Below are 25,999 nucleotides of genomic sequence, written 5' to 3' on the forward strand. Positions count from 1 at the left end.
TAGGGGTCTATTACAGGAGTGGGTGGGTCTGTGGCCTGTGATGTGCAGAAGGTCAGACTAGATGATCAGGATGGTCCCGTCTGACCTTAAAGTCTAGTAGCCTATTCCTGTAGTTTTCACTCTGCTTACCCCAAGACTCCTGGCAGTCCAAACAGCAGCAATGTCTGCCAGAGCTCTGAGCAGCTTAGCAAGCTCCCCTCAGCCAGTTTAATTGGCTTTCCTCCCAGTGGTATCAAGAGGAATTATTATTGTAACAGAGAGGAAATTAGTATAATCACTTCAGTCAAAAAGGCATTTGAAATGTTCATGCCTGACCTACTGCTAGATTGTTCATACTACAGGAGTCACTGGGCCTCCCCCAGCTATAAAAATGGGATCATTCCTCCCTCCCAGGGTTGCTGTGAGCCTTAATTAAAGTGCTTTGAAAGCCTCAGATGGAGGGGACGATATTAGTGCAAACTGTTATTTCTTTTCATGGGTGTGGGAGTATAGTGAGAGGAAATGGTGCAAGGTTCTGCAATTGGATCCAAGGGAGCAACTGGATCCAATTGCCCCTGGGCCATGAGGCTAGGGGTCTGCCCACACATATCAATTGCAGGATTGGGGGCTTAATGAGGCCAGCCAGCTTCCATCAGCCACTGCCTCGAGTGTTAGACTGCTGGGAGAGGAAACTGTCCCTTTAATCACTGTGAAATCCACATTTAACTCTTCCCCCCCCCTCTCCCCAAGAACTCTACTCCTGGTGTCCCCTTTGCCCTCACATCTGCTAAAAGAATGAAAGGGATACTGACAACTTGAAAAGAGCAAAAAAACAAAAACAAAACCACTAATTTCTACCTGTATCCTTTTTTGTTTCTCCCTTAATTAAAGTTAACAACTAAACTTAACTGAAAGGAGTCAGCAAAGACGACATTTTTCTTTTTCAGCTTATGTACTTTGTGCACTTCCCCCTAGCTGAAGAGTCCTTTATAAACATCAAAAGGGAAGAAAATAAAAACTAACCCCTCTCCCCGCATTCTTTTTAAAAGGAATTTTAAAGAGGCATGGTCCTTAAAGGCCTCCTCTATCAGAAAGTACTTCCCTTCTAAATTAGTTTTAAAAAATTCATATTGATGGTGTCCTTTTAAGAACAGAACAAAAAAATTTGAAGGCAAAGGCCCATCTTCATATAAGCTTTTCACACTCCCTCATTTTCTAGTTCACGCTTCCCTGTATTTTGTCCTTTATTAGATGGTGCTGCAAGCAGCATTTCGGGGCGAGTAAGTTACAGGTTCTTTCAGTGAAAGTCTTGAATGTTTTCTAGAAGAGTCAAATATATTTTTCTCTAGATAAAAGGCTTAAGATCTCCCTTTCTGCACCAAAAGGACACCCATTACATAGTGAAGGATGCACTGATGGTGAATAAAGAAAAGGAGTACTTGTGGCACTTTAGAGTATGATAAAACCCATTGTTTCATGTTCTCTCTGTGTGTATATATCAATCTCCCCACTGTATTTTCCACCAAATGCATCCGATGAAGTGAGCTGTAGCTCACAAAAGCTTATGCTCAAATAAATTTGTTAGTCTCTAATGTGCCACAAGCCCTCCTTTTCTTTCTGCGAATACAGACTAACACGGCTGCTACTCTGAAAACTGATGGTGAATGTCTATGCTGGGTCTCTTGTATCTCTCAGAAGTAGTTAATATTTCTCTCACACTTTGTTTCAGCCTCTGTGGCCTGCCTAAAATGACTACTCCTATACAGCTGACACTGAAGGGCTGTGCATCAAGCAACAAACTAAAACAGCCAAAGAGCAGCTGTGAATGAAGATGCCACACTTGTCTACCAAGAAGCCTGTTGAATCTTCAATAACAGCCCCTCAGCATTAGCCCCTCAGTTTAAGCTTTGTAGTGTTGAACTTCACTGCCTAAGTGCATTTTAGTGCTATGTGCACTACACTAGGAGGAAAGAAAACTCTTTAAAGGGCTTGGATTTCCACTCACTTAAATCCACTATCCAGCTCTTCAGTGGACTTTAGTTCTCTTCATCCTATTCCCCATCAATGTCTGTTGCACCTAGAACTGAATCTGTATTTGTCACCTCCCAACTGCTGTAGATTCTGTTTGACGCATTAAAGCTCTGTGACTCTCCCTGAATCTAAGAGCTGAATTGAGTTTCTCATTATGCTTATGCTGTTTTTCTTCCCATTAAAAGACAAACTTTTGTATACGCCTTATTTCTGAACTGCACAAAAGCCCAGATCCACACAAGTATTTAGGCTCCTAATTTCCCTTGAGTTCAATGAGACAAGATGGGTGAGATAATATCTTTTAGTAGGCCAACTTCTGTGGTGAAAGAGAGACTTGAAAGGCCATGTCTACACTACCACTTATGTTGTCAAAAGTTATGTCTTCGGGAGTGTTAAAAAAACCACCCCTCTGAGTGACATAAGTTTTGGCAGCATAAGTGGCAGTGTGCACAGCGCTATGTCGGCATATAGCTACCGCCTCTCAATGGGGGGCTTTAATTATGTCAAAGGGAGAGCTCTCTCCTGTCGGCATAGATGGCTACACAAGAAATCTTACAGCAGCACAGCTGCATCGATACAGCTGTGCCGCTGTAAGGTCTCTAATCATAGAATCATAGAATATCAGGGTTGGAAGGGACCTCAGGAGGTCATCTAGTTCAACCCCTTGCTCAAAGCAGGACCAATCCCCAACTAAATCATCCCATCCAGGGCTTTGTCAAGCCTGACCTTAAAAACTTCAAAGGAAGGAGATTCCATCACCTCCCTAGGTAACGCATTCCAGTGTTTCACCACCCTCCTAGTGAAAAAGTTTTTCTTAATATCCAACCTAAACCTCCCCCACTGCACTTGAGACCATTACTCCTCTTCCTGTCATCTGCTACCACTGACAACAGTCTAGATCCATCCTCTTTGGAACCCCCTTTCAGGTAGTTGAAAGCAGCTATCAAATCCCCCCTCATTCTTCTCTTCCGCAGACTAAACAATCCCAGTTCCCTCAGCCTCTCCTCATAAGTCATGTGTTCCAGTCCCCTAATCATTTTTGTTGCCCTCTGCTGGACTCTCTCCAATTTTTCCATAACCTTCTGGTAGTGTGGGGCTCAAAACTGGACACAGTACTCCAGATGAGACCTCACCAATGTCAAATAGAGGGGAACGATCGTGTCCCTTGATCTGCTGGCAATGCCCCTACTTATGCATCCCAAAATGCCATTGGCCTTCTTGGCAACAACGGCACACTGATGACTTATATCCAGCTTCTCATCCACTGTAACCCCTAGGTCCTTTTCTGCAGAATTGCTGCCGAGCCATTCGGTCCCTAGTCTGTACCGGTGCATGGGATTCTTCCATCCTAAGTGCCGGACTCTGCACTTGTCCTTATTGAACCTCATCAGATTTCTTTTGGTCCAATCCTCTAATTTGTCTAGGGCTCTCTGTATCCTATCCCTATGCTCCAGCGTATCTACCTCTCCTCCCAGTTTAGTGTCATCTGCAAACTTGCTGAGGGTGCAATCCTCACCATCCTCCAGATCATTTATGAAGATATTGAACAAAACAGGCTCCAGGACAGACCCTTGGGGCACTCCACTTGATATTGGCTGCCAACTAGACATGGAGCCATTGATCACTACCCGTTGAGCCTGACAATCTAGCCAGCTTTCTATCCACCTTATAGTCCATTCATCCAGCCCATACTTCTTTAATTTGCTGGCAAGAATACTGTGGGAGACTGTGTCAAAAGCTTTGCTAAAGTCAAGGAACAACACATCCACTGCTTTCCCTTCATCCACAGAGCCAGTTATCTCATCATAGAAGGCGATTAGATTAGTCAGGCATGACTTGCCCTTGGTGAATCCATGCTGACTGTTCCTGATCACTTTCCTCTCCTCTAATTGCTTCAGAATTGATTCCTTGAGGACCTGCTCCATGATTTTTCCAGGGACTGAGGTGAGATTGACTGGCCTGTAGTTCCCAGGATCATCCTCCTTCCCTGTTTTAAAGATGGGCACTACATTAGCCTTTTTCCAGTAGTCTGGGACCTCCCCGGTCGCCATGAGTTTGGCCAATGGCTCTGCAATCACATCCACCAACACCTTTACCACTCTCGGATGCAGCGCATCCGGCTCCATGGACTTGTACTCGTCCAGCTTTTCTAAATAGTCCCGAAATACTCCTTTCTTCAAAGAGGGCTGGTCACCTCCTCCCCATGCTGTGCTGCCCAGTGCAGCAGTCTGGGAGCTGACCTTGTTCGTGAAGACAGAGGCCAAAAAAGCATTGAGTACAATAGCTTTTTCGACATCCTCTGTCACTAGGTTGCCTCCGTCGTTCAGTAAGGGGCCCACACTTTCCTTGACTTTCTTCTTGTTGCTAACATACCTGAAGAAACCCTTCTTGTTACTCTTAACATCTCTTGCTAGCTGCAACTCCAGGTGTGATTTGGCCTTCCTGATTTCACTCCTGCATGCCCGAGCAATATTTTTATATTCTTCCCTGGTCATTTGTCCAATCTTCCACTTCTTGTAAGCTTCTTTTTTGTGTTTAAGATCAGCAAGGATTTCACTGTTAAGCCAAGCTGGTCGCCTGCCATATTTACTATTCTTTCTACACATTGGGATGTTTATTCCTGTAACCTCAATAAGGATTCTTTAAAATACAGCCAGCTCTCCTGGACTCCTTTCCCCCTCAAGTTATTCTCCCAGGGGATCCTGCCCATCAGTTCCCTGAGGTTGTCAAATTCTGCTTTTCTGAAGTCCAGGGTCCGTATTCTGCTGCTCTCCTTTCTTCCCTGTGTCAGGATCCTGAACTCGACCATCTCATGGTCACTGCCTCCCAGGTTCCCATCCACTTTTGCTTCCCCTACTAATTCTTCCCAGTTTGTGAGCAGCAGGTCAAGAAGAGCTCTGCCCCTAGTTGGTTCCTCCAGCACTTGCACCAGGAAATTGTCCCCTACCCTTTCCAAAAACTTCCTGGATTGTCTATGCACCGCTGCATTGCTCTCCCAGCAGATATTAGGGTGATTGAAGTCTCCTATAAGAACCAGGGCCTGCGACCTAGTAACTTCCGTTAGTTGCCAGAAGAAAGCCTTGTCTACCTCATCCCCCTGGTCCGGTGGTCTATAGCAGACTCCCACCACAACATCATCCTTGTTGCTCATGATTCTAAACTTAATCCAGACACACTCAGGTTTTTCTACGGTTTCATACCGGAGTTCTGAGCAGTCATACTGCTCTCTTACATACAATGCAACTCCCCCACCTTTTCTGCCCTGCCTGTCCTTGCTGAACAGTTTATATCCATCCATGACAGTACTTCAGTCATGCGAGTTATCCCACCAAGTCTCTGTTACAGCCTTTCTCAGAGCTCTTCTTCAGGCCTGAAGAAGCTTGTCTCTTTCACCAACAGAAGTTGGTCCAATAAAAGATATTACTTCACCCACCGTGTCTCTTATATCCTGGGACCAACATGGCTATGTCACCTCAGCAAATATTGATTTCAATGAAAGTTAGGAGCAGAGCTGGGCAAAGAACTAAGCGGCGGGGGGCAGGGGGAGGAGAAGGAAGGGAAATCCCTGATTGTTTGGATAGCAATCTGGTTCCCAAGTATTCTCTATCACAGAGGTGGGCAAACTATGGCCCACGGGCCACATCCGGCCTCCGGGACCCTCCTGCCTGGCCCTTGAGCTCCTGGCCCAGGAGGCTAGCCTCTGGCCCCTTCCCTGCTGGTCCCCCACCCCCGCAGCCTCAGCTCACTTGCAATGCTCTGGGTGGCAGGGCTGCGAGCTCTTGCTGTTCAGCACAGCTGCAGAGCTGCGGCCTGACCCGGTGCTCTGTGCTGCACTGTGGCGTGGCTGCCTGTCTTGGTGCTCTGGGCGGCGCGGCTGTAGTGCCGCCAGCCATCAGTGCTCCAGGCAGCAAGGTAAGGGGGCAGGGAGCAGGGGGGGTTGGATAGAGGGCAGGGGAGTTTGGGGGTGTGGATAGGGGTCAGGGCGGTCAGAGGGCAGGGAATAGGGGGGTTGAATGGGGGCAGGGGTCCGGGGAGGCAGTCAGGAAGGGGGGGTTTGGATGGGGCAGGAGGGGTGGTTGGATGGGGCAGGGGTCCCGGGGGGGGGTAGTCAGGAATGAGAGGAGCGATTGGATGGGGCGGCAGGGGGCAGTCAGGGGACAGGGAGTTGGAGGAGTGGGTGAGGCAGGGGTCCTGGGGGGGGCATCAGGGGACAGGGAGGGTTGGATAGGGCAGGAGTCCCAGGGGGGACGTTAGGAGGCGAGAAATGGGGGGTGGGGAGGGTTGGAGGGGATGGGGGACGGGCCACGCCTGGCTGTTTGGGGAGGCGCAGCCCCCCCTAACCAGCCCTCTATACAATTTCAGAAACCTGATGTGGCCGTCAGGCCACAAAGTTTGCCCGCCCCTGCTTCATCACATGCTGTTGAAAGGATCACGTGGAGCGGGGGAAGTTAGCTGGCCAGGGCGCTGGAGGAATTACTTCGTACTGATGTAATCAAAAGCTTATGCTCTAATAAATTTGTTAGTCTCTAAGGTGCCACAAGTCCTCCTTTTCATTCTGGGTCTGAATCTGTAATGGCGTTTGTAACCGAAGAACAGATCCAACAGGTAAGGGAGGAGAGCAAGGAAGTACTGCATCCAGCGAGGGAGGTGGGGTGTGTGTGTGAGAGAAGCAGGCTGACAGTGCTGTACTTGTGAGAAGGGAACAGATTTCACTAACCCACATTCCTGTCCAGTTAACCAGCACTTGTGTTTAGCAAAGTTTTGCTTTGGGAACCGGTGATAGCTAATACAGTATATAAAAATGGAGTAGACTGAGCACTTATTTAGGACTACAAGTGGCTCCAGAAACGTGGTTTGTCCTACAGAGTTCCTATTTGAAGAGTTACTTTCTTTCTCACTCTCTCTCAACTATGAGGCAAATTTCAACTTTAAGAATAAGGCTGTCAGAGGATAACCTGCTGTTTTTTGTTTTGTTTTTTTAAATAAAGGGGCAACGGTTCAAGTCTGCAATGTCCAGAGAGCTAATTTCATTTCATAAGGGATTGATCAATCACCATAAGAAATCAGCACACATTCTTAGTTAAATTTAGAACAAGTACTTTTTCCAACTTCTCAGTAATCTTGTTCTAATCCTGAAACAGAACAAAACTGCGTTGTTCATTTTGGTAAAGTTTGTGTTTAGCAGTTACTTAATTTCCTCCTTTGGGGAACAGAATTTTAAGCCATGAGGACAGTAACAAATGCATATTTCATTTGGTTTCTGGAGCCTGCTGCATGTAGGAGTTGTAATCACTTTCTCCCTAACTGCAGTCTTGTGAATCTCTTACTGAATTATTTGTTTTTTTCCAGTAGAAATCTCCTTTTTTAAAAAAAGTGAGAATACAAACATTACTCATTAAGGAAATTATTAAAATGAATCTGTAAAAAACTTGTATAATGAGAAAGGCTGGTTTGTGTGGGATTGGAGGGTCAGGCAATAATGCAGATTATTAGATGCGTATTAAAAGAAGTCCATGATACGAAGTACAGTGTATGAAAAATGCACCTTGCTCTACTGCATCTCCACTAGCAGAGAGGATCTCCATGAATGTAAGTCTGATCTAGCATCTGGACGCAAAGCCCAAGAAAAGGTGCATTACATCAAACTGAAGAAGACTGACAGCCAGGAGGTGCACCTTTATTGAATATACCTGCTGTCTACTAAGTGTACCACAGAATGCTAGCCACACTGTCCCCACCTAAACTCTAGTGTTCTCTTCTAGTTCCATGAAGATGGTTTCCTTGTTTTGGAAGAGTTTTTCACCACAGAAGAATGTGATGCCATGAGGGAGCAAATACATAAGATTATAGCCAAGATGGATGTGCCACCCCACTGCCGTACAGAGTTTTCCACTGGTGAAGAGGAACAGCTCCAGGCACAGGTACAGATAGGTGCTTCAGATAGAGGTGAGAAAGGGCAATCTAAATCTCAAATTACTCCTGAGGTGGTTAGCAAAGGGCTAGTTTGTAACACTAGGCAGTTCAGGAAAAAGGGTTTTGTTCTTGCAAGGAGGCATATCTGAGCAGGTGGCTGAGAGCTAGGTACTGCTGAACTACAATCTTGCCTCTGACGACCACCCTCTCTGGTGCCTTGGGCAACATTTTGTTGGTGGTCTCAGGGAAGGCCAAGAGAGGAATGGGTCACAGAGGCTGAACGTGAAGAGTTCCTGCAGAAAATGGCTGAATGTGTGAAAGCCTCTATTGTTACTACCTATACTATACTGGTTCCATGGTTAAAGAATATCTCAGTCTCCAGGGCTGTCAAATCAACACTTCTCACAAACCAAAACCCTTCTGTTCACCCTATATTGGGTGCCTGCAAAAGGCAAGCTGGAGCCCAAGAAGTTTAGCACAGTGAAAAGCCTCTGTGTGAATTACTAATGTCTTTATTCTACTTTATTCTTCCTGCTCTCTTAATGGGGAGAAGATGTAGGAAAGTACTAGCTCCTTGCTGGAAGTGTTCACCGAGATATACTCTCTAGGATATTACCATTGGTGGGTCTCTCTTGTCTCCGACAGGGCAGTGCAGATTATTTTCTAACCAGTGGAGACAAGATCAGATTCTTCTTTGAAAAAGGAGTTTTTGACGAAAAAGGTAAAAGTTACCTACCATCGGCTGTAATGGGCTTGGGGGTGGATGGGAAGAAATGTAAGCAATCTGCTAGTGAGCCAGGAACTTTCTTAAAGGGATAAGGTGGCTGAATGACTATTTGGGAGAGAGGGGAGTTCTAGGCGCTATTGTTTACTCTTTGTTTTGTTGCATCCTCTTTAATTCAGCACTTTGTTTCTTAGGTGACTTTCTTGTTCCAAAGGAGAAATCTATAAACAAGATTGGCCACGGTATGGATGAGCTGTGATGCTTTTGGAGAGAAAATATGGGGTGTATTTTCCAGAACTAAGCATTCTTTCAGACTTGGCTATTGTGAATAATGTCAGCACATTACAAAGAAACTGTTCTCCTGAGTTAATGTTCTAGCTAAACATGGATTCTGCCTATGGTATTTTACCACTAAAACAAGACATGTAGATGTAAATTCTCTTGCCTTGACTATAGCCTCCTCCTCTCTGTTCTATTGCTTTTGCCATGCCCCAGTCCACTGAAAATTATTGAAAAATCCTCTCCTCCCACTGTGGCCTCCCCTCTTTGCCACCTTGCTCTGTCTCTTTCCCTCACCAGCATCAGGTTCAGGTTCATCAGATTTAACTCTAAGCCTCTGCTCAGCTTCACCCTGCCCACATACCAGTTTGCTTCTTCCTGTGCCCCTTTTGAATCCTTCCACTCTTGTATTTGTGCTTCCTTCTGTGTTACCCCATGCTAGGAAACCGCCCTGTCCTTTGCCAAAAGGCCTCTCATTTCCCATTTAAATCTCTTTTCAAAAGCCACTTGTTCCACAAGGCTTTTATAGTTTTTAAAAAGAATCATTGACCTATATTGGCTGAAGTTCAAACTTGCGAATCTCTTATGCAACAGATTGTTTGAGCTGTTTTGTTTGTGTCCAGTCTAGGTTGTTAAGATCCTTAGAACAGACTGTATCTTCTCTGTTCTGAGCACACTGCTGGCGCCCAACAAGCTGGGATTCTTCACTGTGACATTGCCAGCAGTTTCTCAATCTTACAGGTTTCCAATGTGTCCTATTTCCCCTCTTCCAGCTGCTAAAGAACTAGCCGTATCCCTTTTGTTTTCAAACAATACCCAGAGAAAACATAACGGGGTTCAGCATTTTTATCTCACAAATGCAGGAACCTTGCCCAGATCTTTCTCCATTAAAACTTGAAAATCCAGTATCTGATATCACAGTCCTGCAGTCTCTATAGGGAAAACAGTGTCCCTAAAAAAAACAAAACAAAAAACACACAACTCTTCCCACCCTCTCTTTGTCCTTTGCTGTACTGGAAGTGCTCCTTCAAGAGGAAACAGAAAACAAAAATAGCATCCTCCTCACTCAGGCTCAACAGCAATTCCAAGAGGAGGATTCATTTTGACCTATTTTTCTGCAATTTATCCACTTATTTTCTGTCTAGCCACTTTCTTGCTCTGTAGCAGTCTCTGCTGGGTTGAGTAAGCTGACTAGCAAATTCTGTCATCTTTAAGAGTGATCCTGAATCCAAAGCATTTGTTTCCAAGTTAAAAACGCTAGGGCAAGTTAAGGCATTCAAAGAGCACCGAATTTGTGCTCCCAGTTCTTAATTTTACATATGATGAAAATTTGATGCCCTACGTTTCATCTATGCAGAGTTTTCTCATCATGCTATATTCAAATTCTAAGAACTGTAATACTCTGAAGGACACATTCAGATAATTGACTGAGCTTGTGAGGCTCAATGCTCAACTTGGTGGCATTTCTGTCTGTCTGTAATGGGACAAGTTTTGAATGCAACAACTGATCAATTCCAAAGTTTCCAGGAACGTTCTAGGCTTCCACTGCCAGAACCCTACTGATTTGGAGGACAATCGGAAAACTGAAAGGGGGAAAATGCATAGATGGAGCCCCTGCCATCTCTTTAGCATAATTACAACTTCAAGCACTTCTGATATTGTCTATAGATCAAACAATGGATTGTTGGCACCCACTAATGCCTTCAGCCATAACAAGTCTGTTTCATCTGTCACTGTGCCCATTCTCCCTATAGTTCAACATGCTGACAAGCTGACAGACTTCTCTCCCAGACAAATAATAATGGTGTGTAGAGGGAAAGGGGAGCAAGAACACAGTGCCAGGCCTGGGAGGAATAATGGGGGATCCTGATATAAGGGGCTCACAGAACCCCTGCTGGAGGGAAAATTAGGGGACCCTTGTATGGAAGGAAGGGGAGATAGAGGGCTCACAGCCACTGCCATTGGTGGGAAGAGGAGTGGGGACCATACAACCCCTGGTGTGGGAGACTGGGGGACCCTGGCATGGAGGGGAAGGTGGGAATTGGAGCACACAGAGCCACTGGCATAGTGTAAGTGGGACTGGATTGCAAAAATAACTGATGGCATGCGAGGAGAATGGAGGACCCTGATATGGGAGAAGAGGGGAAAATGGAGGCCACTCAGAAACCCTGACAGGAGGGAGATTGGAGGGGTGTTGCAGGGAAGGCCTGAAATAGAAGGGGATGGGAGAGCATCACACAAGGAGCTTGCAGATAGAATGCAGAGATGCCTGGAGCGTGCACTGAGTTCAGCCTATAGAAGCAACAAATTGTGCAACCCCTTAGTAGTATTCATTTATCTTAGGGTTGTGTATAGTGCTCCCCATCCTAATATCTAAGCTCTTAGTATCTGGAGCTCTGTATAATCTATTTGGTTTTCCTTCAGAATATACCCCAGAAATCTCTTCCAAGTTATTTTTTTGGTCATAGACCATTATTTTCATGTAGCCGTAGTTTGTTGTAAAGGACTGATTACCGTATATCTCTGTCCTCTAAAGAAATTCATTATATGATTTGCAAATGTCAACAGCACTTATGTGTTATCTCCATCTGATGAAATATTTTGCCTAATTTACAATCCATATAAAAAGCTTGAAACAAAAGGAATTTGTCTAACCCAGACATTTTAGCAAAAGGAACAGGGCAGACATGATGGGCACTGTGCACACTAAACTGATTCCTGAAAGGGATGCAGTTTGAGCCGGACCGACTGCAGTCTTCCCCTTCAGAACGTAATACCTGTCATTGTGCTTCCTCAGAGTTTAAAGGGTCCCTTCTGGAAAGCAGTTCTAGGATTTTCACTAAGTGACAACTTCTTTTCCTCAGCTTTGCATGTTTACGATCCCATCTTCAAGCAAATCACTCACTCCTCCAAAGTGCAGGTGAGTAGTAGCTTGAGTCACTTGAAAGAACTCAACTATGTGATAGTTTAGTTTAAAAACTGTATGATGAGCCCTCTCCCCCTGAAAGGATTTATAAAAATTCTTAGCAAGCATTTGTTAAATACTGAGCAGAGAACTGCGGTGTTATAACTTTGGGATATTCCACAGGAGTTGGGAAGAAAACTGGGCTTTGAGAAACCAGTAGTTGTCCAGAGCATGTATATCTTCAAGGTACAGTAACCCCAATCTCCTATTTACTCATGAAAGAAGCCATTTTCATATTTTCCAGTTTAACATTCTCCTCTTCTCTCTATTTGTCCTCTTCCAGCAACCTGGCATTGGTGGTGAAGGTAAAATTCATACTACATCTGTACGAGGCTGCAGATATTATGTACAGATACCAAGGTTTGGAGGAAGGGAATTCAATTAATAGGAGAGGTGGCACAAACTAGTCATTCAGTGAGATTTTTCAAAGCTGCCTAAAGGTTTGGATGCCCAGTTCCTGTTAAAAATTACTGGGAATGGGGTGTGAAAATCTCACCCAGGGTTCCTTTCTGTTTCTGTATGGGCAGGCAAAGGGCTAACTTACATCCTCACCAGGTTGAAAGGTGACCCACTCTCATGTGTTATGATTGCAGTGGGGGCGACTCTCGCAACACACTTGAGATTTCTAAAGTAGTAAGATGTCAGGAAGATGGGAAAGGACAAGTGATTGAAGGAATTTCCTAACTGTATGTCCAGTTTCCTTGTCTTTCAGGGATTGCTGTAAACCAAAAGCAATTCCCATAAGCCTCAAATTTGACTTGGAATATGTTATCCTTGCAGTACTCCCCTTAGAATAAATGGGACATGAGCTGAGAACTTATTGGGAAGGGGACAGTATCAGTCTCTCCCTGCACACTATCATTAGATATACTCACCCACCCCCCACCTCTACAGAGGTGAGATTCTCCAGGTGATGGTGTTTGTCTGTCGGTCTGTGGAGGCTGGTGGCGATAGCAGGCACGCAGCCAGTGAACTTCTGCATCCCTGTGACTTGGCTGAAATGGAAGCCAGCGCTGTCAGGAGCGTGCATACTCACTGTTGTCACTTCTAACAGAATTCATACTGCAGTCACAAGAGGGCAGAGAAAGGAAAGGCAGAAAAGCCCCAGAGACCTTCCATTACTCTTAATTCAACAGTCTTTAAAATGTAAGGTAACCAGGTGTCTGTTGGTTTCAGTGAGACCACACCAGGATGCCACATTTCTGTACACAGAGCCGCTGGGCAGGGTTCTGGGCCTCTGGTTAGCTCTGGAGAACGCCACGCAGGAGAACAGCTGTCTCTGGTTCATCCCTGGCTCTCACACCAGTAAGATTCATATTACTCTGCCATACAGTGAAACGCACCCTAGTCTCCTGGTTAAAGGTGGAAAGTAGCACAGATTGTACTGTGTCCTCTGAATCATACAGTGGTTACGTGACCACATCCAGCTAGTGGGGCCACCATCATGGTTCAGGGAACCTTTGTTTAAAGCAACATCATTCCTTTTGTACTTTTAGGGGCCAAATTCATAATCCCATTTTTAGCAGGCTGGCTCAAATGACTCATTTCCTTTGCTGCTGGTCACTAGACCAATGATCTGCGATTTAAATCCAAAAACATTCCTGGAAATCAAAACTTGACATTATTTCTGACTCTGACACCAAATGCCCAAGTTTAATGCTGTACTATACCCATACAATCTACTTAAAGTACAGAGACAGTGGTACCCACAATATTATTCAATTTTTACTTATTAAATCCAGACCTTGCAACGTTAGGATCCACTGCTGGTGTTCCTGAAATCTTTTCAATTTAGTATTACTGAGTAACTTCCTTCAGCAAGTATCTGACCCTTCCTTGTTCAACAAGATTTGAGCCCTTCACAACTACTCTTTGATCCTTCCAAAGAATGTCTTCTTTGCAGTGCTACAGACCCTTACTTCATTCCAGAGCTTCCTACAGCAGCCTTGAAAATGCTTCTCCACCCTGACCTGGGCTGGAAGGAGCAGTTTCTCCAGGTTCCCTCAGGTTAGGGATAAGGACAGTGAAACCATTTTGCTTATTTTTGTTTCTTTAATAAAACTTTGATGCTGCACTAAATTATTTATATTGACACCCCCATGACCCACCCCCCAGCTTTAAACACAGATCCCTTCAGGATATATACCCATTAACCTTTTCTGTTGTCCTGGGTCAAGTCTAAGAATATTGCTACCCCAGCTTGCTCTGTGTAAGAGGAGGAAGAATAAAAACCTTGCACTTACCCCCTCAACACTGGTCTAAAATTCATCAAACATGCAAAACAAGAATGAATTGGATAGCATACATGAGATCAGAGAACAACCAGTGGACTATGGCAACACATAGATGAGGCCAAAATCAAAATAAGATCTGTGTTTCCGCTCTCTCTCGACAGATGGAAGTTGCCATGGGCTTCTAACTATTGGTGCACATTTTACACTTAGTATATTTTGTATATGTCTAGCATGGGAACTAATTAGCTCCAGGAGCACTGTTTATCCATTTCATTTCAAACTTTAATGTGCCTTAAAACAGGTACAATCCTCAGGTCTCTCTTAAAAATACATAAATTTAAAAAAAAAAAAATCAAGCAAAAGACATTCTTCCCTGAGAAATCATAAAGCTTTGCACTTTGTTGTACATCACAATTTGTGCCTAAACTCAGCATAAGGCTCTGTAGCTGCAGTTAAACATCTGTACTGTTACAGAAAGGAGAGCGATGCCAAAGATGCGTTTTGCTTAAGTGGAGGACTCTGCTCAGAAAGCACTGCATGTTTTTGCAGATAAGGCTAGCACTTGTTAACGTGCCAGGGCACAGATGAGAAAGCAGACAAAAGACAGCAGTGTTAGTTTCTGTACTGCCAGATAAACCTTAATCTTTTTTTCAATGAAAAGAGAAAATGAGCAAGGAAAGAATTTTCATTAGTGAAATGATGGAGGGTATATACAATGAAATGAGAGGTTTAAATTTTCCATTCAGTGCAGAGGCTATGATTGCAGAGGTTAACCAGAAAGTATTGGTAGCTAACAGTATTTAGTAGATATTACACATTTTATAGGATCTGCTAACTGAAGAAGCCCTCCCAGAAAACTCTATACTAAAATATATATATATATATAAAAAGCTGTGTGTAAGCTTTTATTCTTGGCGTATGCAGAGATTATTAAGCACAAAATAATATTATGCTGAGCTTTGTTAAAGTAATAAGCAACTATTACAATTGATGCAAGATTGTTAAACTAATTAGGTGCAGATGCCCAAGAACCTCACACAGTAGGTGCAAAATGCATAGGAAAGGAAAAGTAGGGATCATCATGAAATAAAGGCATTTAGAGAGTTTCCTGTGCATGACAAATGGGGTATAAATATAAGGAGAAGTGAGTTAATGCTTTGGAACAGAGCAAAGATGTCCTTTCTCCAAAGCATGATTTCTAGACTGGTAAAGTATTAACTCTTTCCTGTTTGTATTGTGCTGATTAATCTTTGATTATTAAACTTGATCAAGCTTTTGTTATTTGATGGATTAGATAGTCTAAAATTGAATCTTAACACGGGTTTATTTACTGTCAGGTTAAATGATGATTATTTTTTTTTAAAAAGTTTTGTCTACTGTGGAATTGCAGATGGCATCACACGTAGAATGGTCCGAGCCCCGCCGGGCACCATACCATGCACACAGTTCATCGGCTCTGAGCAGACTTATCAAGATAGCCAGTTTATTCCTGTGCCCATCCACAAAGGTAAAGATTCATCTGTAGAACCAGTGAAAATGCAAGAGAGATAGATGCAGTGACACACGTTCAGTTTTAAACCACAGGCCCAGAGGGAATGCAATGATGTATTGCCAGTGCAGACCTGATGCCCCAGCTGCTGCCAAAGGGTTACGTGAAGAGTCCACAATGAAAGAAATGGATCTCGTAGAACCAAAGCAACAGTATGATACATTCCTGGAGTCTTCCCAAACAAATTCTTACCATAGGAATCAATGGGCTGTATTCCCAAGTCTGACTTTTGTCTCGTTATCATGACGAACCTTTCAAAGACAGCAACAGCTCCTCTTGTATGGCACAGAGGAAGGAGACATTCAAAATGAAAGACAGATGTGTGTTTATTTCAAACAGGTGGCCTCATTCTTATCCATGGAGAAGTTGTCCACAAGAGTGAGATGAACAGGTCAGAGTGGTCCCGCCATGCGTACACTTTCCATCTGATGGAGGCCAAAGACACCACCTGGAGCAAAGAAAACTGGTATACAGAGATCCTTGAGTAGCAAAAAAAACCTGCTGGGCATGGGAGGCTTTTTAAAGCTGTAACCATTTAAGAAGCTTTTTTTCCCCACTCAACAACCCCAGCTCTTATCACCCCATTTTTGTGTTACACCTACAGGGTGATACACACAACTAGGTTCCCTCTATATGGCTCAGAACTGTGCTAGCTGCACCTTTGAACACCAGTGTCAATAGCAGTTTCCCAGGACAATTTCCCTGGCCTGTGTAGCCAAGGATTGTTTTTCTGCTAGCCATGTTATAACAGAGCTCTAAGGTCCTCCAGCAAAGGTGCAGTAGAGAGTCTTACAACCATTCATTAAGCTCATAACACCCCTTCAGGGAGGATAAATACTAATATCTGTAGTAACTGTGAAATTACCCACTGCCACAGAACAGGATCAGCTTGATTCCTGCCACATACAGAGACTCTCTCTTTGTGCAAGTCTTCTCCCAGTAATAGAGTTGCAGAATGACAGGCAAGGATCTCCTGGAGGCCAGCATGGGAGAACAATCCCTTTTAAGAAAGTAGCATAAACAATGAAGAATATGATCCTCCCAGCCTAAACTGAAGCTTTCATAACGAGTATACTGATGAAAGCATGAAAATGCATACATCTGACAGAGATTAAATGACTTATTCAGGGTCATACATGATATCTGTAGCATAGCTGGAAATGGAACCCAGATTCTGGTCCTGTCTTGATCACAAAACCCATTCTCCTTACAGAAGTATGCAACCTATGTCTGAAGCACCTTCTGGGTACAGAGTTAGATTAGAAAAAAGTAATTAAACAAACACACTGGGGAAAGAGGTAATGATTTCTTAGAGTAAAAGGTGATGAATGCAGATGGAAAACCAAGACGTGAATCTCGGCTTAGGGACGTTAAGAGTTTTGTAGAGTTTCCTCGTGTAGCAAGGGACTGAACATACTGGATTGGATCTGAGGAAGTGCCTGTTAAAGACTTCCCATCAGAACTGTTCATTTTTGCATCAGTGGTACCCAAGCTAGAACTGATTCTGTGTCAGGTAGACCTGAGACTGATTCTGGAATTCTGTTTTTACTTAAGTGTTTTCTCTTCTCTTGTCAGGCTTCAGCCAACTCCTGAACTGCCTTTTTCAGCTCTCTACACCTGAAGCTAACGTTGGCCATTGGAGTCAAATGGTTGATTAGCAAGTAGATTCCATTCATCTTTCTCAGCCACCTGATGCTGTTCTCTTCAGATACTTCACCCCCTGCTCTCATCTCCCAATATTCATTTGTCCTCAGCGCAGAAGGAGTAGCTTCAGCCTGTGTGCATGACAGAAGAATCTTCACCCACACCCGTCCAGCGCTGGCCTTACTCAGAGCATCTCTGCTACGTGTACACTACTCATAGGGAGAACAGTCACCTAAAAACCACTTTTGATTGGGAAATCTCTTTAATCATATGAACTATTAAGAAGCAACTGTACCTCAACTCTGGGACCCGCCAAGAGGCACCTCCTTTTCAGGATACTCAAAATCTCAGTATTTTCCCCTTGTACAACCTAAGCCAGGAAGATTTCTATTATGTTTATTCCATCTCTGTTGTATTACCCTCAGGTGTACAGAGTCTTTTGGAGGTTATGTAGAGGGGTTTTGTTGTACCACAAAAAAGTTAAAACCTACCCTGCTGCAATAGCAATAGATTAAAAGAAAAGTCTAGAATGGGTAGACCAAAGCAGGGAGCCTAAATTTCTTATTTTTCCTTTTAAAATGCTAAGTAAGAGTTACTGGGGAGTGGTATGTGAGGAGATAACACAATCCCTAGACTTGTAAACCTTTACTCCATACATTTTCAAGGAGAACTGAGTAACTTTTGATGCATATTGAAGTTAATGAGATGTGGGAATATCAAGAATAAAAATACAAACAATTTCTCTGTTTGAAGATGATAGTCCCTGAAACCTTCAAAAAGTGTTAGACCACAACACATAAGGGTAAAGATATACAGTGATTATGCTTTTAACTCACAGCATGCAGAACAGATGCTAGCAAAGAGCACATAATGTCACCCTTCTAGGAAGTATCATATATGGGCTGCATTACATCAATCTGAATATTCTAAATAAAAAAAACTCATTTAAACAAAGTGACAGAGTCCATTTTATGTTCCTACGTACCCTTCTAGTACTATCACTGAATAGTCAAACTTTAGCTTTTTTCAGCAAATCTATGAAGAGTTACTAAATGAAGAGAGACAGGACTTTTCTTCACAGTTTCAGTTGTGGTGGAATATATTTTATAACAAATAACGAAGGATGCAGTTACGTATTTTTTTTTTTAAAATATATACGGAAAGAACAGCTACTCTTTGAAGTACCCATACACAAGACTGGAAATATGCTTCATAAATTTTCACATCACCAGTATATTATATAATTGACATACCCACAAAAGCCAACTTCCAAGCTCATTACAGGGATGCTCAAGTAATATAGTTCATAGTTATCGAATTCACTGTGACAGGGAACAATAATATTTCACACTTATCTAGTACTTTCCCACCACAGATCTGAATGCTTTACAAACACTAAATAATGAATCTTTACAACACCCCATGGAGGTATTATCCTAGTTTTACAGATGGGCAAATTGAGGCACAAAGTGGGAGTAGGTCTGATTGTGGAGCCCTTACTCGTGGGAGAAGTCCCAATTACTTGAGTAAGTGCTCACTAACATGAACAAGGGCTTCACTATTTAGCTCTCAGTGACTTACCCCAGATCACACAGCAGGCTTGGGAACAAAACCCCCGGAGTCCTGATTCTTATGTTCTACCCTCTAAACAATATTCCCTCCTATTTATTATCCTTTGAATGCATAATATCAGTTTTTATTTTAAAGCTGAGCTATCAAACATTAAGACAATAGAAGCAACATGCAAATTAGAGGAAGGAGGGATTGGAAGGTGGATAAAACTGGTGGCAACATTATAAATGGGATTATATAGGCAGCACGAGCTCTAGAAACATATGCAAATATAACAAAAACAGGAAAAAAGACTGAGTAGCAGTAGTAAATTTTATTAATAATTAGTCTCCATGGGTGAATTTTGTGTTCAGAGAAATTGCAAGAGCATGTATTGTGGATCAGTTTAAACCCTTAACATCAAGGGTTTTATTGCTAAAATTAATGCATAGAGCCCAGCAGTATCTTCATCATTTCAACTTGATTTAAAAGTTTTAAAGTCATCTATAGAAATTAATGTTAAGCCTTTATCTTAAATGAAAACTAGATATTTTGCTTATTTTAAATAGCATTAGCATTTCTAATTGGTGAAAGCCATTTACCTTAAAAAAAAGAAAAAAAGAGAGACAGCTGTACCTGACTATATGGGGTTCCTATGCAAATATATCTCTGGACTGATATTTAATACACTTGGGAAAATACACAGAAGAACTTCAGACAGTTTCTAAGAGGTCACTTGAATAGAATAATCTGTCAACAGAACAGACACCCTCAATGGTGTTCATAAACTAGATGAAAACAAAATAGTGCAGATGATCTTGCATTGTTGCAGGTGGAATGTACTGAGTGACCTAAGACATCCTATTGTCTCAGGCTCTGTATCAGATTAAAGCAGGTTAGAAATGGATTTCTGCGACACACGGCTCCAAGCCTTATTGCTACATTACTTTTTCTAAGCATGATGCCTGCCTCTGGTATTTGTCTCAAATACCAGTTGCAACGAAGAAATAGATTAAATTCTTGAGTTTATTTATGGTAAAAATGGCTCTTAAGTAATGGCTGGGACTTTGCTGGGTGGAACAAGAATGCTAGTTTTAAACTGAGCAGCTAAAAAAGGTTCTGTAGGTCAAACAGGATTTTTTGATGCATCTGAAATCACTGCAGTAGCAGGAATGAGTATGCTGGGTAGGGATAACAGTGGTAATCTTGCTCAGATTCTATTAGAAACAAGAGTCTGATCTTTCCTACCTTTTTCAGACCTTGTTTTGATGTCAATAAGCAGGGGACAGAGTAATCTTCAGTTCATCTCTCTTTTCCCTTCTGTGCTCTGCTCAATGTGATTTGAAGACAGATGTAGAAAGAATGTCCTACTCTGTCTCACAGCTGGAACGTGAGAATTACTAAGCTGTGCAGCATGTTGGATTCACTGTTCCTAAAGGTCACTGTACTCTTGCACCATCCATCTCTCCAGGGCTGTTTCCTTGGAGCAGTGCCTCACAGCCTATTGCTCAGTTAATCACAGTCATTTTCTGACTGTTCTTAAAGTCCTAGGAGAGATTCTGTGCTGTGTGTCTCAGGAGGCATGGTCCAGAAAGAGAAGGCCCAGGGAGTTGGAGGGTGGGCAAATGTGATACTCTCTGGGTTGTTCCAGGGGCCAGTGCATCCCAGCATGATTGGAGGTGGTCTGACTCTGCAGCAGAGAATAACCAGAGCACAGAGTGCTCTCTGGGCAATCCTCCTGCTAACACCAGCACACTCCCAGGCCCAAACTTGGGGCCACACAGGATGGTGCTAAGCTGCCTAGTTTGCCCCATGTTGCCCTATGGCTGGGGTTCTACCCCAGGGAACCAGTGTGGCCTCTTTACACAGCAGAAATGCCATAAAGATGCTGTAGTAGGGACCAGAATCAACTTCCCTGGACAAGAATTCTTGCAAGCAAACACCCTACCAGGTACTCTATGGGAGGGTGGAAGAGGCAGGATATAAATCAGCTTAATCTGGTCCTAATGGAAATTTTGCATGCTAATGAGAGAGGACTCCTAGAAGTAAAAATGTTTCAAAGGATTAAATATACAGAAATGGAAAGGTTTGACTATAAACAGTGAATTGTTTTAGGTATACTGAGTTATAATCCTAATTAAAGGGGCAGCAGCAGGTAGTTTTACATTTTAATAGAAATGCTTTCATGGATGATTTTTAATGAAAACCATTTGTCTGGATTTAAATGTCCCCCCTCTCCCTCCTTATGATTTACAGACCAAACAATGTACCCTGTACTAGTGCATATATGAAAACCAGAACATTACTTACTATAAACAGCTGTCAGAGTAGCAGCCGTGTTAGTCTGTCTTCGCAAAAAAAGAAAAAGGGAGTACTTGTGGCACCTTAGAGACTAACAAATTTATTTGAGCATAAGTTTTCGTGAGCTACAGCTTATGCTCAAATAAATTTGTTAGTCTCTAAGGTGCCACAAGTACTGCTTTTCTTTTTTTTTATATACAGCTGTGAAACTGACTTCAGGTGATTTTCTTTGTTCAAGCTGAGAGAAATGCAAGAAGTAAATCAAATTGTATGAGTAGCAGAGAAGCACATTGGATTGTTAAAATACTTTGTTTTAATAATTTAATATTACTAGTAATACAAGAAAGGATTTTAAATTAGTTTTAACCTAACCTCTCTTTAAATTGTATCTGGAAATGGGACTCTTTTCAATGGAGATTAATTTTTTAATGTAGCTTTTTTTTAAATAAAAAAAGAAGATCACATATAAAGCAAGTTTTGTTCAATGTAATTTCAAGAGATCAAGAGCATGAAAAAGGTAGAACTTGGTTTATTCCAGAGAACTGGCAAGTAAATCAAAATTTTAGCCACAAAGGCTATTGTTTTCACCCTGCAAGCCTATCTATCCATGCTCCTCCAATAAACTAAGTTTGAGATTCTCTGTATTTGAATAATTTGTTAGTCTCTAAGGTGCCACAAGTACTCCTTTTCTTTCTGTATTTGAAATTACTTTAAACAGAATAAGCATTAGTGCTGTTTTTACTCTAGTTGGCAGAGGTCTTCTAATTTTGCATCAGGAAACGAGAGATGACGTGGCAGTCTTCATACAACTTGATCCTATGCTACAGGTAGTGCACACCCTCACTGCAACAGCATGCTTTTACTGAAAGAGGCAGAATTCACATGTGCAATAATACAAGATACCAGGACTCAACCCAGTGGCAAGCCAATACAGTGCACAAGCTTTGTAGGAGCCTGTGCTGGTGAACAGAGAGACAAGGTGGGTGAGGTAATATCATTTATTGGACCAACTTCTGTTGGTGAGAGAGACAAGTTTTGGAGCTACATGGAGCTCTTCTTGAGGTCACCAGAAGAAGAGCTCTGTGTAGCTCGAAAGCTTGTCTCTCTCACCAACAGAAGTTGGTCCAATAAATATTACCTCACCCACCTTGTCTCACTAACATCCTGGGACCAATATGGCTACACCACCACTACATACAACTGGTGAACCATGTCTATTTCAAACTTCTAAGGTAGCAAAACCAGGAAAATACAATGACCCCATCTCTTCCTTTCTAGTGAACTCACCTTTCCCACCCTTTCTGCTTCAGTGCATCCAGAAGAGACTGGAATGGAAATAAAATCACTATGACTGTATATCTAATTCAGCATCACCAGCTATACGAAACACAGTATCACGTGGATGGTTTCCTGTTACTCCTCTGAGAGGATGCAACAGTTAGTGCTGCTTTAGCTATTAAATAACAAACAAAAAACAAACAGAAGCCTTTACTTTTATTGTAAATTAGGAGTTGAAGAACTATTTCTTTTCTGAAAGTAGCTGTTCTACCCGCTATACCAAATATAGCATTTCATACCAAACTGGCTCTATTGAGCTTTCAGCAGGAATGCATGGCTCATTACCACCCCTAGCTAGAAAGGAAGTCTCTGTTCCTGGCAAAGTCTCTAAGCCATGAGCAGTATCTGGAGGTAGAGAGGTAAGAGCAGATTGTCTATCTGGGTAGTGTAGGCTTCCAAAAGGGAAACTAAGCTGATAGACCCCAAAATCCAGGCATAGCTGGTGTTCAGGTTCACTCTGCCATCAAATATCAGAATAAGAGCCACAGCAATGATCTGAGCAAAGATGGCAGTCACTGTCCCTTCAAACGTCTTCTTTGTCCCAGGCCATTTGATTTCCCCTATTGTACTGCCAAAAATTGAGGCTATTGTGTCTCCCACCCCTACTGCCAGTACCCCAGAGTAGGGAACCAACGCTCCTGCCCCAGACAGGGTACCTTTCGGAGCACAAGGCCTGGGGAACAACCACACTGGAAGGGACATCCCAACAAGTAGGTAAATGTGAGTCAAGATCAGAGGTCCACTATCTCGTTCATCCAAAAAGAGAGTGAGCAAGTGCCTGAGTGTTTGGCCAAATGGCTTGATCCTGAAGTATCGTATGTACTCTAAAAGGATAAAGACTACCAGACACAGCACTGCAGCAATGTAGAGAAGCTGGTGGTCATAAATTAGCCCAGGGATGTAAGTAGCCACTACGATGAAGTGGAAATATTTTCTGGTTATGGTTGAAGCTTGGTGCTTTTTAGATTCAGATGATCTCTTGGAATTCTGGTAAAGAACCACCATGCACGCAGAGGCAGCCAACAGGGTCCAGTACACAAGGAGGTAAACTCTTGTCTGTGTCTGAACCAGAAACTGGAGCAGCCAGACCAAGGGATTCCTTTGGATCAGATGGTAAAGCCAAGGCATGAGGACCCCCAGTCCCAGCACTGCTGTCATCATGTGGAAAAACATGGAGGATGTCCAGGTTCCTGAATCCATGAAGAAGAATAGAGCAGTGAAGAAAATCCCAAGAAGGACCACCCCAGCCACTGCCACTAGAAGGACGAAGTCTACAGGATCCCCTCTGCCCTCTATCATGTTCAGTGAGCGTTTAATGAGCTGTTTGAGGATGAAACTTATACTCCCAAGGACTAGTAATGCCTCCCCAGGAGTAAAACATCGAGGTAATAGATAAAGCAAGATCATACTGAGGTAGACAAAAATAAGCAGCACTTCCAGAACCTCTATCACTTCAGAAACAGTTAAAGAATACTTCATGGTATAGAGGATTATACTGCCAGCAATGCCTGAAAATATGCAGGTATTAGTTGGCACAGGCCTTGTGATGCCAACTGCTATAACAGATAGGAAGAGGGCTACCACCATGCCCGTGGAGGCCACAACTATGCCAAAACGTTCAAAGTACACAATGCCGGCAGCCTTGCATCGCTCCTTCATCACAATCCCCAGGAGTGGGATGACCATACTAGCTGGTAGGAAGCCACTGTTAGCTGTCGTCCGAAACTGGAATACGGCCCCACCCAGTCGGAGTAGACGGTCCCATTTAAATTGGACATAAAAAGCCTGAACAGCAAGAGCAATAGCACACCAGGAATACCGGTCCCAAACTACTGTGTGCACACACAACACAATGATGAACACGATCAGGGATTCCAAAAGCACTGGTTTGTTTAACATGGTTCCAGTCAGCGGCATCCTGTGATTTCAGAATCTTTACAACTGTCAGATTCCAAAATTTTCAATACAGTCCTTGATCCATTAGTAAACGTTCACTTTCATCCTACTGCAACGCCTATAAAGATAAACAAAATAATAAAATTAAAGCAACTACTAGAACACCTGTGGCCTCTTCCTCATTATTTTTTTTCTGAAGCTCAGTTGAAAGCTTTGATTCCTGTCATGAGAAAAATAAAATCAAGATGGAAATAAGTCACCCAGCATTTTCTACTGCTTTCAAGAATCAGAAAACTCAGCTTGCAATGCCATAGCCAAATCTCACAGTATTTTTATTCACATGCAAATACTAAATACTTCTATTGCAGTGCCAGATTTTTCCTCTCTCTCCTAAAAGTAGAGAAGGAATGCTTTATATTCTGCAAGGAGTGTATACAAATACTAAGTGGCAGCACTCACAAGAACTGCATTGGAAAGGGCACTTGGACATCGCTGCAAGTTAGATAAAGACAGAAGAGCTTGGTGATGAGTTTGTTACAGAATTAAGTGAAATTAATGCACCCACATGCTATGGTGCTATATAAAATAAATATTAAAGAAGAGATGAAAATATGCATGTTACATAGGCAATCATGTTATTGATAGAACTGACAATACTGTTTCTACTACAAGCAACAGTTGATCTTTTAAAACATACCAATCATAATAAAAAAAAACCCACAGTTCAAATTAACTGAAACACAAAACAAACAAATCAGAAGCAAAAATGATATAAAAAGGAATTGACAAGGTCAACTTGAAAATTGGTCAATTAAAAAACAAAAAAAGTTAAAGGTCACTTCAGGTCTTCCCTTTGCCTCCAACTCCTTTCTTCTGATTTTCTGAGGATTTAGAGTCACATTGTCCTATTTTTAAAAATATTTTCTCCCCAGTGTTGCTGTGTAAAAGGGAAAAGTAATGCTACACAAAGCACACAGTCATATATATAATATAAACAAACTGAAGAGAGATGGTATGTTTTCTCCAAAATCTTTCAAGTTATAGTAATCTTAGGGGTTATTTCTAATTTTGGTAAGTAAAATTATTCAGACATAAATGTGACAAATCTAATGTCCCTTTAAAATAGCAATTCTCCAGCATTTTAACCCATCTGGCCTTTCTCCCCTGATTAACTAAAGTTCTTTAGTAGTACTAAATAACTTGGAATTTCTATCCAAGCTGATACTTTCTCTTCAGTTATAAGTATTAGCAAAAGATCCTAAACAAATGGAGAAAACTCAAAACTTGGAGGAAAAAGCCTCTGTGATGGAACAAGACATTAAATACTCCAGACTATGGTGCAAACTTCCACTCATCTTCATGTACATCTGTCCACCTTTGCTTCAGAGTATCTCTCCTTCCATCTGCTATTAGCTTTATGACTCACTGCTTTACTTATTGCACCACCTTCTTTACCTCACTGTTTGTTCTCTCAAATAAGCAATAAGGCTTTCAATATATGAGTGCAGGAGAAGATATCACAGTCATAAAGAAAAAGAAGTGGTCACATGGGTCTAAACTGGACAGATTCCACTGTTTTTTGGAACTTGGTTGAT

At 42.5% G+C, this 25,999-nt stretch overlaps 2 protein-coding genes across 8 annotated transcripts; one reads left to right on the forward strand and one right to left on the reverse strand.

The window, feature by feature from the left end:
• The first annotated feature begins 6,457 nt into the window (after positions 1–6,457).
• Positions 6,458–25,694, forward strand: PHYHD1 (phytanoyl-CoA dioxygenase domain containing 1). 7 transcript variants are annotated; one of them, XM_043498880.1, is made up of 12 exons: positions 6,458–6,615; positions 7,773–7,931; positions 8,569–8,644; positions 8,842–8,889; positions 11,791–11,846; positions 12,015–12,077; positions 12,175–12,196; positions 13,068–13,196; positions 15,516–15,632; positions 16,014–16,140; positions 17,250–17,331; positions 23,580–25,694. In XM_043498880.1, the coding sequence occupies exons 1-11, from the start codon at positions 6,583–6,585 to the stop codon at positions 17,293–17,295; spliced, it is 876 nt and encodes a 291-aa protein (XP_043354815.1). In that variant the 5' UTR covers positions 6,458–6,582; the 3' UTR covers positions 17,296–17,331; positions 23,580–25,694. The 7 variants fall into 7 exon arrangements, with proteins under 7 accessions (XP_043354815.1, XP_043354814.1, XP_043354813.1 ...); XM_043498879.1 differs by lacking the exon at positions 23,580–25,694 and adding an exon at positions 22,449–22,649; XM_043498878.1 differs by lacking the exon at positions 23,580–25,694 and adding an exon at positions 22,481–22,649.
• Positions 22,648–24,425, reverse strand: DOLK (dolichol kinase). The gene has a single exon (XM_038374404.2). It carries the CDS (start codon positions 24,423–24,425, stop codon positions 22,836–22,838), a length of 1,590 nt encoding a protein of 529 aa, XP_038230332.1. The 3' UTR covers positions 22,648–22,835.
• Positions 25,695–25,999: the final 305 nt, after the last annotated feature.

Source organism: Dermochelys coriacea, chromosome 16 (genome assembly GCF_009764565.3).
Source record: "Dermochelys coriacea isolate rDerCor1 chromosome 16, rDerCor1.pri.v4, whole genome shotgun sequence".
In the NCBI taxonomy this organism is placed as follows: Eukaryota; Metazoa; Chordata; order Testudines; family Dermochelyidae; genus Dermochelys; species Dermochelys coriacea.